Source organism: Topomyia yanbarensis, chromosome 2 (assembly GCF_030247195.1).
Source record: "Topomyia yanbarensis strain Yona2022 chromosome 2, ASM3024719v1, whole genome shotgun sequence".
NCBI classification, from domain to species: domain Eukaryota; kingdom Metazoa; phylum Arthropoda; class Insecta; order Diptera; family Culicidae; genus Topomyia; species Topomyia yanbarensis.
Window position 1 is genome coordinate 259,750,082 of NC_080671.1, and position 15,814 is coordinate 259,765,895.

General features: G+C 40.4%; 1 protein-coding gene across 1 annotated transcript in view; it reads right to left on the minus strand.

Moving 5' to 3' along the window:
• Positions 1-14,820: 14,820 nt before the first annotated feature.
• The window catches only part of LOC131680283 (suppressor of Mek1-like), a 42,932-nt gene continuing 41,938 nt past the window's right edge, over positions 14,821-15,814 (minus strand). The window contains exon 3 of the mRNA XM_058961004.1: positions 14,821-14,957. Coding sequence (XP_058816987.1) covers positions 14,821-14,957 — 137 coding nt within the window. The remainder of the gene's footprint in view (positions 14,958-15,814) is intronic.

Consider the following 15,814-nt stretch of genomic DNA (forward strand, 5'->3'; position numbering starts at 1 on the left):
AAAAACGAAAATAGCCAGATGTAGTTCCTATGATCCTACTATCGCGGCGTAAATGCTCAATAAAGTTGATCTTTTTATATTGTCCCTGCGTAGTATAAAAGAAAATTTCTTTTCCTCACTTACCTGAGCTGCATTGTTGATCTACTCGTTAGTTCCTGTCGAAATGATCTAGATCGATAGTTTAGCTGGTGGTTGGTATCACCTCCCCCACCAAACTGAGGAACGCCACTCTAAAGCGCCGAGGTAAGCGCTCGGCTTTTTCTATCGCACCCTTTTTCGTCTGTTATTTTTTTCGTGTTATTCACTTTTGTAATTGGTTTTATTCGATAAAAATTGATTACTTCTCTTCTTTCAACTTTTTTTTTCGAACAAGATTATCACTCGAGCTTGAAACTAGTCATGTGATTCCGACGATAGCTCGCATTGCTCGCTTATGGCTCCGTTTGCCGTTTCACTCTGCGTGCAATTTTTTTTTGACCCACCAACGCACTCCGTCAAAGTTTTGTGAACAAAGAAACTTGCACTGAATCGATCAGATATGCTGAGTGTTTGCCTTTTTCCACATTTAAACTATCGCATTTTTCGTGGTTTGTTATTTTTCTTCAGTTTTCACCATAAAATTCCGCAGACAGGTGGAGAATTTTTTCTTCACATTCAATATTAACACAATCAGAAATCGCCGAATTTCTGCTTTTCACGAATCTAGTCGAGGTGACTGCACTTATGGTCAAGGTTTTTGGCGTTTCCTAGCCTTTGACTTTTGCGGCTTTAAGTTTCCGCTGTCACCAAATGCGGCGCCTCAAGCACCGAAACTTGTTTCGATATTTCCTAATGTTACAAGATCACAAAAGGCGTTCCGCATGATATGCGGCGTTCACTGTTCCGTATTTCCTAAAATACCACACAAGCACCGTGTATACTTCCCGACGATTTCGAGCAACTCACGCACCCGCGGAAAACAAGAACGAAAACACAAATTGGTCTCTTGAAAAATTCAGCAAATGTATATTATTCCTACTTGGTTACACGTTTTTTTAAACTATTCTAAACTGCCCTAACTCGCGATTCTTTTCGCGCCTAACTATTCGAAACTTAAAATCGATCTCGGTTGTTGGCAGCCAGAGGTACGCACAGTACAGGCCCAGCCTTGATCGAGTTAATTGAAAAAGGGGAGAAAAAGAAAAAAGCCTCGATTCTAAATCTTCTGAAGTTTATATAGTAAATTTCTTGCTTACTTCAGCAAAATTTCAATTATTGACTATCTATCCCTGTTCAGCATGCGATTGACATTATATTTGTATTAGTGTCGCATCGCTTTCTATCTTTCTCCTTCGTATGTAATTTTTATGTTAATGTATTCCTATTCTCCTCTATCTTAAAGTAACTCTTGCTGTCTTCTATTATTTTACGAAGGTTCCCCGAACGTGAGTACTTCCTAATTGGTTTAGTGTTAGTGAGCCTTCGGCTCTCGCTAGAACCTCGTGTTCTCTTGTTCTAACTAAAGCTATTCGTAAGTAGTTGAACGCTCTATTTCCCGAACATAATGATGCATTTGTATCGATGCGCTCACAATCATAAAAACGCCACGCCTATGTAAATAATTACGTTAATTAATATTGGCACAGCCAAATTCTATACAATCGTATAAACACCTGCAGCCGGTGTCATTGGAAATCGATTATTTACCGCGGATACCTATAAACAATCATTAATTCTTCGAGCAACACAGTGACTCACGTTTGTTGTGCTATGTGCACCGCGACTTAAGCTGCTGCGTTTGCAAATTCGCTAGTGGCGAGTTCTGTCAGGTCAACCTTAGAATTGTTGGTTGCGCATTTTTAGGTGTTTACCATTGTGGGGCTGTTCACTTTGTAGTTAATTATATGACCGTAGTCGGGTTGTGATGTCCGGGCTGTGGCCTTTTTGCTAGTGTTTTGGAGTGAGCCGGGTATTGGCTGTACCGACTTCACTCCCTACGTCTTCTTCTTACTTCCAGTAGCGTATACTCATTTCATGCCGGTTTGGCTTTCCGTTTCTTGTTCTTGTTGTCTTCTGTGGCGCCCCTCAATCGTTCCCGTCACCACCTTCGACTGGTTCCATCCTTATCGAACGCGTTGGGTAGTCTAACAAAGCTACCTTAATCCATCCTTGTCGAACGCGGTGGGTAGTGCTCGTGACTACCTTCTCCACAGGGCACACACTTCTCTGGACTTCTGCTTCCACTTTATACAAAATCTCCTATGTTTAAGAGTTATTATTATTTTTGTCAATATACGTTATTTGCTTATTTGTTGTACGGTTTTGATAATTTGACTGCTATAGATTATTATTGTATTAAAAATATGAACAAACTAAATTTTTTTTGTGTTATTTTCATTCTCAACCTGTAATTTACTATATCTATTTAATTATTTAAATTTATGTTTGTTTTCAATCATTTGCTTTAATCTTTAAAATTTGTCATATGTGAAATTACTTTTGTTTATAGTTTATTTTAAAGTGAAAACCGACTCGATTGGCAATCTTCCTAATCTTCTAATTTTTTTTGTCGGTGATTCTTTGCAAAAAAAAAAGAGTGTTAGTGGTTAGTATGTTTCCCCCAATTCCTTCTTTTTCCCCAGATGTGTTTTTTTTTTGTTCGAGATCTTTTGCTACTTTCCTCGTTTTAATAATTTCGAGTTCTTTTGCCTGTTGTGCTCGGTTTTTAGTATTTTTTTTGTAATATTGTTTTATGCTCGAGATGGATAATATATTTTTTTTGTGTGTTCCTCGAGTTGTGTCTTTTTTTTAATTGTGTTTTATTTTTTTTCATGATAAATTTTTTTTTCATAATAAAATATTTTTTTCTTTAAATTTTTTTTCAAAAATGGTGTTCCGACAACATTTGTCGAAGCGAGGTAAGTATTTTTTTGTGGGAATACTTGATTGTCTTCCTTCCTGTCTATTGTGGCTATCGTGTATGTTGCTTCGACACCTCCCCCTATCCAATTGAGGTTGATTCAGGAGGGTACCTGTAAATAAAGACTTAAATTCCCGAAAAGATACATGGTATTTGTAACCATGCGGTTATGAAAGAAAAATACTCTGAAATCTTATTTACCATAATCAACTACATCCATCCTAGAGAGTACCTGAAAATTACAATTGCCAAGGTGGACTGATGCGCAACTTGTGAAACCAAATCGAAATTCTCCTATTAACATTTAGAAAGATAGAAAAAAATAACGCACTTTGGCAGATTTGCGACTCTTGTGAATTTTAAAATGAAATTCTTCTGCAGTGTCTGTCTCTACTGCAACTTGTTGATAACTTTCTTGTTTTGGCATGTTTGCCCTTTTCGTAAAATATTTCCCATCTGGGCATTTTATTCGCCATTAATATTCATCTGCATTTCATTATGTGTATTCATGTTTTAATCCTTTTTGTGTTACTATGTTTTAATTGCCGCAAGGTTCTACTGTATCGATTTTGTTGGCTATTTTCGGCAAATTTGAGACTAAGAGAAACGAAAGCAATGAAATTGAAAGACGGATAGGTATTCTAGAGCGAATCAGTTATAAACTTAGAACGGAAAACTAGAACTAGGCAGGCTCATATGGGCATGATCGAAAGGAAATGTGAAGAATTTTTTGCCTTCTGCATAGTAGGAGTTGGGCGTTCCACCCAAGTCTACCGCATGGTCTATGGTAGAACATAACTCATCATCATGTTTTGCGGTAAAACATGATGATGAGTTATGTTCTACCATAGACCATGCGGTAGACTTGGGTGGAACGCCCAACTCCTACTATGCAGAAGGCAAAAAATTCTTCACATTTCCTTTCGATCACGCCCATATGAGCCTGCCTAGTTCTAGTTTTCCGTTCTAAGTTTATAACTGATTCGCTCTAGAATACCTATCCGTCTTTCAATTTCATTGCTTTCGTTTCTCTTAGTCTCAAATTTGCCGAAAATAGCCAACAAAATCGATACAGTTTAATCCTTTTTGTAACATTGTGATCGGCTCAGGTCCTTTGACTCTGGCCCTTCCGTTTTTTCCCTTAGTTTGGTTCATGTTTCTCAGATTCTGACCATCTCTTGTATTCGATTTTATTATCACTGTTTTGCAAACTTCCTTCTGATTGCACTTTTTTCCATGTATTCAATTTTATACTTGTATTTGACCTTTTAAAAAAAATTATTGTATCCCATATTTTGTACGACAGTCTTCTTGACTTGTAAATAAAAAAATTCCCATTTTCTGGCTTTATATCTTCTGCCATTTTAAATTGATTTTTTCGACAGACACTGCTTTTTTATCTAATACTTCTGATCAATTCTTTATGCTTTCCTCAATTTAATTTTGTCTTTGTATGATGTGTTGTCTTTCGTTCGTTATGTTTGTCATTTATTTCTAGTGTCATTTAAATGAAACAAGTATATTTATATGTATTTGCAAACTATTGTATAAATACTTAGATAATATAAATATGTACACACGTTTGCCCAACTATGTACATTTTGCTTAACGGGATTGAATTTCCACAAGGTGTGGACTATTGGGGAATTTTTCACTTTCCATCGGTGGAAAAGCCCTTTTTCTAGATGGCTCGAGTATGTAGCCTCTGATGATTTCACAGTTCGGTCATTACCCCGTAACTGATTACTTTCGCTTTCGCCCTCAGCTAAGCTATACTGGTTGTCGTTATCGTTTTCTCCGGTTTGCTCCTTAAAACCGGAGTCTACGGAATTTTCGTCATTGACATAATTCCCATAATTATACCCAAAGTAGTTATTTTCCCTCAACGGGCTTTTATCAATGCCATTGACATGTTGAACTTCCGTAATATTTTCTGATCCGCATTGTGGGATCACACTATTTATGCATCTTTCTTCGTTGTGTTCTTGTTCATCCTCAGAATTTTTTCCCGTACATGTAACATAATTATTGTCGTTCTCCTCTTCTAAGTCAACAATATTTTTCGTTCTACTACTTTTCTCATCATCATGAGTTTCAACATTACTATTCGTGATCGCTTGCTCTGTTTGGCACGCTTCCTCAACTATAATTGTACTTTCATGCGTTATCATTGTGGGCGTTTTATTATCCCTTATTTCCATTTGACCTTCCTTATCTGTCAAATTTATTTCTTCTAATTCGTCATTATGCACTTTCTCCAAATCTGTGATAGTGCAAACTTTTTCTTGCTGATGCAATAACTCATTTTCATCCGGTAACATCGGAACTGGATTATTACCGTTTTCCGATATGGTGAAAGACCGTTCGAGGTCGTAATATCTTCTATCATGATGTATTAAATTATTATTTGCGCTTTCTTTATTGTTTATAACGCAATTCACACTTACTTCGTTACTTTGGTCTCCATAATGACCCACTTGTTCGTAGTTAACATATGGTTCTTGTTTGTTAGTGTCAATATTCTGATCATAATCGGACCAGTTCGTTCTCGCATGCATTTGCGGTGAATGATCATATTCAATTTCTTGCGTATAATATTGTTCCGGAAGATTTTCTTTCAAGTTTTCGAAGTCTCCCATTATCGAATTGCTACAATTGCTAACGTTTTCCTCATTCTGGAAAATTTCGAAATTTTTGTCATTGTAATGTATTGCGCTGAGGTCATCTTCAACGTCTTGGTTAATCGGACCATTTGAGTTGACATACCGGTCGTTATTATTGTTATAAAAATCCCGCTGACAAGACTGTTCAGCGTAGCAATCATATTCATTGAAGCTGGCGCAATAGTTTTCCGGTTGTTGCTTATTAGCCCAACGCCACGACTGCAACCGTTTTTTAATATTTTTAAGATGGTACATACGAACACTATCCTCTTCTAAAAGTTCTACCAGCTCTTTAAACGAAGCTGTTCGGTAGCCTCTCGCTGAATTCTTGAGGTTTACATCTTTCAGACCAGCTATAAAATGAATTCTCAAATTTTTCTCTGCATAAGGGTCCGGTTGCTGGCCCTGTTGGTTGTAAAATTCATCAATTTGATCCATGATACAGAGTGCTCTAACGGCATACTCCTTAAAAGATTCATTAAAACTTCGCTCTAAATCTTCAATTGCTTCTGCAGATATTTTCATGCTAAATTGCTCTTTTAAATTTCGAGTCATTTCATTCCAGGTCTCGGCTTTTATTCGTCTTATAAATTTAGCCGCCTCACCTTTCATTTTTATCAACACTACATTCAGTAGGTACTTCTGGCTTTCTCCTTCTGGAATTTCATCGGCAAAAAGCTGTATTTGCCCTAAAAATGGCACCAACTCATAGGCTGAGCCGTAAAATTCTGGGATGCATTGTACTGCCTCCAGCATAGGAAATCGGTAAGCATTTCTGCCACCGTTACCATTCCTTCCAATATTCATAGTGGCAAATTCGAATTTTAATTCCACTCATATAACTTTGATGGGCTTATGTTTCCAAAAAAAAATTAAAAAGAATTTCATCATTGCTGCACGTGATTCATAAATTAATTTATTAGTCACTTTGCGCAAAGCATCGTGTTACATAATATAGTCTTGACCGTGGTCAAGACAGCACATAACAGTGTTTTTACCCAAAGGTAAACCCCGTATTCCAATGGCCTGCATGGTTTTAAGTTATTATTTTCGCGGTCAAGTTATTGAAACCTGACCTTCAATTTCCGACGCTTGCATTTGCTCGAACCTGACCCTTAATTCGTTCTTCCAACTGTTTTGCGCTACGTAGTTAGTTCTACCGTTGTTTATTTAAACAGCTGTGCTGCATAGCGGAGCGAAGAAAAAATGCTGACCAAGAATTTTGTTCACGGGTGAGACTGGTAAGAACCGTTCGAAAGTGTTAAAAAAAACAGCTGCAATGCAACTTTGGGATGTGAACTGTACTTAGCAGTACCCAGATTGGGACCAAATCTATATTGATAATGTGAAACTCAGTCGGAGACGTAGCTCGTACGCTTCTGTTTATTTATTAATTTGTTAAAAGCAAACAAAAACACATATAGTGCTGTGTGCTTTCCCATTTTTAAATTGATTCGCCACAGGCTTGTTCCGAGCGATACTAACAATGTATGTTTCCCTGGTATTGAGTGATGGTTAATTCTTATTAATTTTTGAACTTTCTGTCATGTTTATACTGCGTATCTCGTACGCTTTTCTTTGCTTATTAATTCGTTAAAAGCAAACACAAACACATATAGTGCTGTGTGCATCATATACGCGGCATCAAACCTCTGACCGTTTGTTTAGAAAACAACTGCATTGCTTGCGATGGTTTTCATCGTCGCAATGGACAAATTATCTTGGACAGCTACTTTTTGCGTGTCACCTACAATGTGCTGCTCCGGGTCATGATACCCTGGTAGCGCTTTCAGTGGATCTGTAATCAGTGATCCTTATATCCTTAAGGAGGGTCGGTATTAATAAAACAAACTGACCTGATAGCTTGGACTCGCCATTTCTAACGGTCCGTTAGTGTTAGTATAACAAATTTGTCATCGAATTAGTTTTGTCATCAATCTGAAAGTTAGTGATTATTTGCTCGAATAATTACTTTAAACCCCGTATAGCACCCCTATCCTATTTGTATTGAACTGACACAAGTCAACATCTCGGCGGGCGCACAATTCATGAGCCCCACTGACAGTTCAAATTGTTCCGCTTGTCTAGCTCAAAGCCCGATTTTTGCTAGCCAGATTCCGAGCGGTATGACTCAATTTTATTAGATATTTGGTAAAAAGCGAGAATATTGGATACACACCTAGAAAAAATAGTGTAAATTTGCGTCTCCTGACCCTGACATACACGAGCATCAAAAATGACTTAGTCCCACATCTGATTCCAATCCCACATGACGCTCAACCTCGTAAATCATGCAATTCCACTCCACACACAGCGCTTGCTCTGAACGGTAGGAAGCGTAACCCCATGTCACTGCGCATGTAAAGCATATGTTTCATGCAAAATTAAACGGAACACGGCAATGTTCCATCATTTCGTCAATTACGGTTCGTTGAATTGTGTCATGTTTGCAAACACGTCAACGATAAAATTCAGATTTTTTTTCTTTTTGGTGTGTGTGAAGAAATAAAGTAAAAATGGTTCACTTACCTGAATTGCACCCTTTTTCGTCTGTTATTTTTTTCGTGGTATTCACTTTTGTAATTGGTTTTATTCGATAAAAATTGATTACTTCTCTTCTTTCAACTTTTTTTTCGAACAAGATTATCACTCGCGCTTGAAACTAGTCATTTGATTCCGACGATAGCTCGCATTGCTCGCTTATGGCTCCGTTTGCCTTTTCACTCTGCGCGCAATTTTTTTTTTCAACCCACCAACGCTTATCTCGATGTGTTTAAGTCTTTGACGATAGCAGTCGTTAAAATTTAAAACTCGTAGCAAGCGCATATGTATTTGTAGAGATCGTTGACGCACTCCGTCAAAGTTTTGTGAACAAAGAAACTTGCACTGAATCGATCAGATATGCTGAGTGTTTGCCTTTTTCCACATTTAAACTGTCGCATTTTTCGTGGTTTGTTATTTTTCTTCAGTTTTCACCATAAAATTCCGCAGACAGGTGGAGAATTTTTTTCTTCACATTCAATATTAACACAATCAGAAATCGCCGAATTTCTGCTTTTCACGAATCTAGTCGAGGTGACTGCACTTATGGTCAAGGTTTTTGGCCTTTCACTTTTGCGGCTTTAAGTTTCCGCTGTCACCAGAATGTAGGAATACTTCCTCAGAGTTACCTTTTTCAACACAGTTTTATTACAATCACCTCGAATAGTATGAATAGTTTTAATTCTCCACAGTTTACTTTAAATGCCCACTTGTTACAATTTCTTCAATTCCGAATTATGAGTATATTTGCTTTACGGTAATGTGAGTACTTGTTACAATATTCTTTAATTCCGAATTATGAGTACCGTGATCACTATATTTGCTTTACGGTAATGTGACCTGCGACTGGCTGACTTCCGCACGCGCGCGCCTGCTACGCGCGAACACTAACTAACTTATTACGACTGACCTCTTCCAATCTGACGCAAAAGACTTTTATCATTTCGTCTGTGTAGACTTCTCTCTGGGAGAGTCTCAGACCTAAACAAAACATTCTTTCCACGCTCGCGAGAGTAAAGACCCCGGTGGATGAATCAGTAGTTCACTATGACTCATACTAGGAAGCCTTTACTTTCTACAAAAGCGTCGCCGTCTGATGCTAGCAGCACCAAACTGTGTTTAATTCAACAAAGTGTGTATTCGTTTACCGCAAGCATATGGCTTGGAAAGCGCGAGTGCATCAAAATATCAGCTTAGCTTAAGGCTGTAGCTGGTGATGTAACCCAGGAAATTAGCTTCCATGGTGCACCACTTGGAGAAATTTTCCAGGGTTGATGCTGGCCGAAAACTATGGGCGCTGCACTTGTCTAATGTTATCAATGCTTACTCGAAGTTTTTCTTTATTTACTTTCACGATCTCTGTTACAGCAGAAAATCGTGAAGTCAGATCCCGTGCAATTTGCACAAGGTTTAATGGCTTTCCTTTCCGCCTGAAGAAAACCAGCCAAGGTCCAGTAGACCCTTGAAGGTATAATTTTATTCTAGGGGGAGTTGAGAGAGGGGGATCAGAAGAATTTTGCTCTTGTGAAATGGAGGATTCCATCTCACTATCCTCCATCTCGCCTACCATACACAGTAAGTTAATTAAATACTAACACTAGCAAAATTATATTAAAATCTACCTGTCCTTCGAAGAGTTGCAGATTCACGCTGTCTCCCTCTGTCACACGCTCGGGTTGAACACAGAGCAACCACCACTACCAAGATGGAGCCGCTGTTTACCTGTGGGTCCAGGGGTATTTCCTTACTACGCAGCGTGGCTAGGTACACAAATACACAAAAGCCCGTATCTGCACTAGCACAGATGAATAAGTGATGATGAAGCAAGACGCTTCACCAACAAGATGCAGCTCTGTCTCACTTAGCGCCGGCTGTATGCAGCGTAACCACTACCACCACCAAGGTGGGGCCGCCGCTTACCTGTGGGTCCAGAGGTATTCCCCTACTACGCAGCGTGGCTATAGGTACACAAATACTCAAAATCCCGTATCTGCACTAATACGGATGATGATGAAGCGAGCCGCTTCACTAACCAGATGCAGCTCTGTCTCACTCCGTCGCAAGCGCTACTACTACCACCAAGGTGGGGCGCCGCTTACCTGAGACTTCGTTGCCTTCGCACCAACACTCGCTTATCGAGTGGTACCACCACCAAACGACCGCTCTCGCAGCCAACAATCCTGCCTGTCTCCGCACCAACACAGCATCAAATACTGACACGATACACAAACTTCTAGCCTATTCACGGCTTGCACAGCCTTGGTTGCTACAACCAATCAGCAAACACAACCTTTCAAGGCGAAGGCTAAAACTGTTATGGAATGATCGTTTGTAAACAAGTTGTCCGACATTAAACATGGGGTAGTACCGTTTGTGGCGTAAATCGTACTGCCTTTTCGTGCTCTTATGAACCTTTCTCAAGTTGTGACTCACCAAATCCCAAAGTTTCCTACTCACTCCTTTCATCCTGCTCATCCTTTCCTCTTCACTGAGTCTCTCTCTCTCTCTCTCTCTCTCTCTCTCTCTCTCTCTCTCTCTCTCTCTCTCTCTCTCTCTCTCTCTCTCTCTCTCTCTCTCTCTCTCTCTCTCTCTCTCTCTCTCTCTCTCTCTCTCTCTCTCTCTCTCTTTCTTTCTCTCTCTCTCTCTCTCTCTCTCTCTCTCTCTCTCTCTCTCTCTTTCTCTCTCTCTCTCTCTCTCTCTCTCTCTCTCTCTCTCTCTCTCTCTTCTCTCTCTCTCTCTCTCTCTCTCTCTCTCTCTCTCTCTCTCTCTCTCTCTCTCTCTCTCTCTCTCTCTCTCTCTCTCTCTCTCTCTCTCTCGAAACAATGATCTGATCCACGAGTTGCCATCTCATGTCCAAAAACAACTCGTTGTGGGGTAATTTTGGTTAACGAATGCACGCTGTTATTCAGAATATGCTCCATTTCTGAAATTCTAGTGTCCCATAATCTTTGATCCGTGCGAACATATCTACGGATCATGGAGTTGATCGATCTGTTTAAGCGTTCCACTGGATTCGCCTGACTTCGATGACGAGCATTCGCCCAATGCTGTACCTCGTATTTCCGCAACTCCTGAAATGCCTTCGAAAGTCGTGACATTGTCAGTGATTACAAATTGGGGAACCGACAACCTTCGCAACCATTTTTCTTCGAATGTAGTGCAAAGATCACTGGACGAGATCTTCTTCACCGGTACAAGTAGGCAATACTTAGAAAAAATGTCTAAAATGACTAATAAGTGAGCGTTACCCTGCTTGCTCCGGGGAAGAGACAAAATGTAATCCATGCACACAATTTGAAATGGCCTGGATGTAATCCATTGCTTGCCCATCTGTGGTGCAGTAGAAACCGTTGAATGTTTATTTTCTTTGCACATTTTGCAGTTACTTATTTACTTTTTTAGGTCAGCGTACATTCTAGGCCAATAGAATCACTGTTTCAGCTTTTCAATGCACTTTTCAAACCCTATGTGAAATTGTCGTCATGCTTCTCTTTCATTATTTGTACCCGCTTAGATTCTGGTACGCATTTCTTCCACTCGAATCGATAGTTGAGGATATCCGAACGTGCTGAAACAAGCTTGTACAGCTTTGCATTTTCGATCCGGAAGTATTCTTCGGGCATTGCTCTACCGAACTGTACAAATTATTTTACTACTTATCCTCAGCTATCGTGTCGATTGTTTCTATGGTCGGGGACAACGCATCAGGAACCATGTTCTCCCTTCCTTTCCTATGCTTTACCTCCATGTCATATTGTTGTACAGTTATGCTCCAACTACTAAGACCTGACGATGACTTCCATTTCGCCTTCATGATGAATTAAAGTGCGGATGAGTCGGTCACCAGCATGAACCTCGTGCCTTCAATGTAGCACCTGAATTTCTCTATACATCGGAGAGCGGCGAGCCCTTCTTTTTCCGTTGCATGATAGCTCAGCTCTGCTCCCTTCAGTTCCTCTGAATGGTATGCAATTACCCTCTCCTCTACGTTTTGAAACTGGGTAAGAACTTCTGCGGGAGCTGTATCACTAGCGTCCGTTCGTATTGAAAATGGTGTGCTCAAGTCCGGATTGGCCAACAGAGGCACTGAAATCAGTCTCTCTTTGATAGCCTTGAAAGCTTCCCCTGCTGCGTTGTTCCACTGCACTCTCTTCGGCTTGTTTTTAAGCAAGCCGGTGAGAGGTGTAGTGAGTTCGTTAAATTTATCGCTAAACCTGCGGTAATAGTTCACCATACCGAGGAATCGTCTTAAGGATCTTACCGAGCTCGGAGCCTCATACCCAAGGATCGCTTGAACTCGATTTGGGTTAGGCCTAAATCCTTCCCGGGACAAGATGTAATCGAGGTACGGTAATTCATGGCAGCAGAAGTTTGACTTTTCAAAGTTAATTGCCAAATTAGCCTCTCTCAGTCGTCTCGCAAATTCTCGTAATTTTTGTATGTGGTCCTCAAAAAAAGAATTGCTGGTCACTGCAATATCATCCAGATAGACAAAAATGGAAAGTTCTAGCGCACCATAGCCTAACACTCGATCCATCAGCTTACTCAGAGTTGCCGGGCTGTTGATCGGTCCAAACGGCAACCGTGTGAATTGAAAAAGGCCATTTCCTGGGATCGAGAAAGCGGTGTATTTCCGAGGTGCACCTTTAAGAGAGCCTGGGTCAAATCTATGGTCGACAAATATTTAAAAGGCTCTAGATGGCTCAAAATTCTGTTATGGTATGGAAAGAATATGCATCTCTTTTTGTACACTCGTTCAGCTTCCTAGCGTCTAAACATAATCGCATATCTTCACTATCTCGTTTTTTAACCGGCACTATTGGTAAAGCCCAATCTGAATTGGAGGGTTCAATAATGTTATCTCGTACCATATTGTCCAAAGCCTTATGAATCTTCCTCAGTATTTCAGGACTCCAAGGATAGGGATTCTTTCGAACCGAATCCGTTGTCTGAAACTCCTCCTTCAGTTCTATACGGTGTTCAATTAGATCCGTCTTTCCAAAGTTACCCGGACTGGCTACTAAGAACAACTTCTTGACTTCCTCTAATTGCTCGATTTGTTCCTCGCTTAACGTTTCTTCTTCTTCATCCAGTGAGTCACTGCATCCATCCTCGGTCGCGTCCACGAATTGGTGCTCAACTTAGGAGCAAACACCACTGGTATGATTTTGTTTTGTCATTGAATGTTATTGGAATGTCTACACACCCTTCTAATTCCTGCCCTGCAGCTGTCTTTAAATTCATCTCCCTGGGTCTAATTTTAAATTTTAAATCTTTAACTAGCTCTGTTTCCTCCTATCCCTAAACTCTTTTTGCTGCTCCGCTGTCTAGCAATCCTATTACTGAAATAACCAGCTTTTCGACCTTCGCAAATGGTCTAGGGTCATTACTGAGGGTTACGATCATTGTTGCCATCTCGGCATCCTCTTCCTCCTCTTCTATTTCTCCCCGTACCTGCGAATAGCCAAGCTGCATAAGTACTTCCGTTGGATCACCTCTGGTGTTTACGTAAGGCCTTGCGGAGTGTGATTCACGACTGACTCGCCTCACTGAGCAGTCTTGTGAGCGTTTTTTGATTCACAAAAGAGGCAATCTTTGTTGCATAACCGAGGAATCCGCATCGTTCGGAAAACTCGTTTTGTTTCTTGACACATTCCGTGTAACTATGTCCATATTCGTGACAATTGAAACAGACACTCCTTTTCACAGGAATGTATCCTCCAACAATCCGCTGTAAAGCACTAGTCCCACTAGGTCCTGGAACTGGCTCATTACAGGCACGCGAACTGTTCGCATTCGTTTCGCAGAGCTCTCTTTCTCTCTAGCTGGCTGCGCGGAGCATCGTGGGATTGCTGGCGAATATTCAGCTCATGGTCTAGCTCATCAACAGATAAATGGTACTGCGACATCAAATGGCTCATCTCCTTCTTGATAACAAAATCCAAGGAAAATTTCTCAACGATAATTTCAAAAGGAATGAAGTTTGTTCAAGCGAATCAAGAAAAAATCAAATTTTAAAAATACTATTCAAATTACGCTAAAATAAACCGAACGTTTCGCATGGTGTTTTCACTCAACTCTTCCGAAATGCACTTCACCGGTATTAAAAAATGTTTCGGAATTTTTAAAAAAAATACTCCGACTGAAAAAAAAACTTTAATCGATCTCTCTCGTTGTTGGTAGCTTTTCTTACTACCACTGACCTCCAAGATCCCTTCAAAAATACAGTTATCAATAAATTCCGTTCTTTTTAATGAATATCAGTGTGACTGAAGTCAAAATTTGCTTGAGATTTCTGGACGTTTTCCCAGAGACTTCTCCAAAGACGCGTTATCTACTCTTCAAGTGTTTTCTTGCTCAATTAGCCTAAACTATTTTAGTTGGGCGCCAAAGTGAAACTTGCGTATCGCTACTACCCAGCAAATATGAGACTCCCTCTCTCAACGCCTCAGGGTCAGCATATGCTCGTGGCCAATCGCGGTCAAGAAAACACCTGATGTTTATCCTCAAGCAAACACAACTTTTATTTCTCTTTTCGTCTACAATTTTATTCTTTTGCTCCCACTTTCTTACTGTCTATCTCCTACCTTAGCACTTCTCTCTTCTTCGGTTTTCTTCGGGGCCCCTTTTCTACTCCAGTCGTTGTCACTGCCACTCCACCACCGTACTCCACTGCTTTACTCCATTGATTCTGCGGTTCCACACGGTGTCCAACGGCTACGACACGTCGCTCGCTACCGGTCGTCTACGCGGACTCGAGTGTTTTATGATCTCGAGCTTCGACGAGGGGTTCTGTTCGTTGGCTATACCCGGTTTCTCGCGTAAGTATTCGACGTCGGACACGATAGGGCTTTCTGGGTTCACAAGGGTTTTTCAACAAACAGCACAGCTTCAAAGTAAAAACCACGGGGTCCTGCGAACACAATGGGGGATGTCAAAATGGCGGATTGACATTGGGGGACGGTCGATGCTTCACATTGGTTAATTTAGGGAACGGTCAATTGCCTGCAAGTCTGGATTCCCCGGTTAACTATCCACTTTCTTAATTCTGCTTTTCTACACACTTCACTCTTTTAATTTTCTACACTACTTCACTTCTCTTTACTTTTACTCTTCTGGCTTGATTTGATTTGACTCTCCTCTTCGATAGTTACCGGGCAATTGAACTCCGGTGTTGGCAGTTATTGACCTTATCCCCACGACCGTTGACCCTATGGTTCGCCAATGAATTCCGCCCAAATCCTCTATTATCGCCACCTCCAATGGCCGCCTGTTTGCTGACTCCGGCACCTGGTGGTGGTTGACGGAAATTGTGGCGAGTTTTCTTGGCTACGTTCTGGCCTTCTGGCGGTGATCAACTTTTGGACACTTCACAGATCCTTTCTTGACATACACAGATATAATAAACGCAAACTATACGCGACAATCTCACAAATTTTGGACGGACACAAATATACTGATTACAAGAGCACGAAAAATAGGCATATTTCGAAAAAAATTCTTGATTCAATAAAGAGGTGAATCTTGTTAAGTGGGATTTATAACATAAGTATCGAATCACATGAAATAATGTTTTGAAACAATTTCCTCACAAGATGGCGGCTGTGCAGTATTTTCTCCCATGCATTTTTTGGAAGGGGTCCACGGCCGGAAACCTATCTCCCGTAATTTTTTACCTAGAGCCAAAGACTGTTTCTAATTCATTATGTCA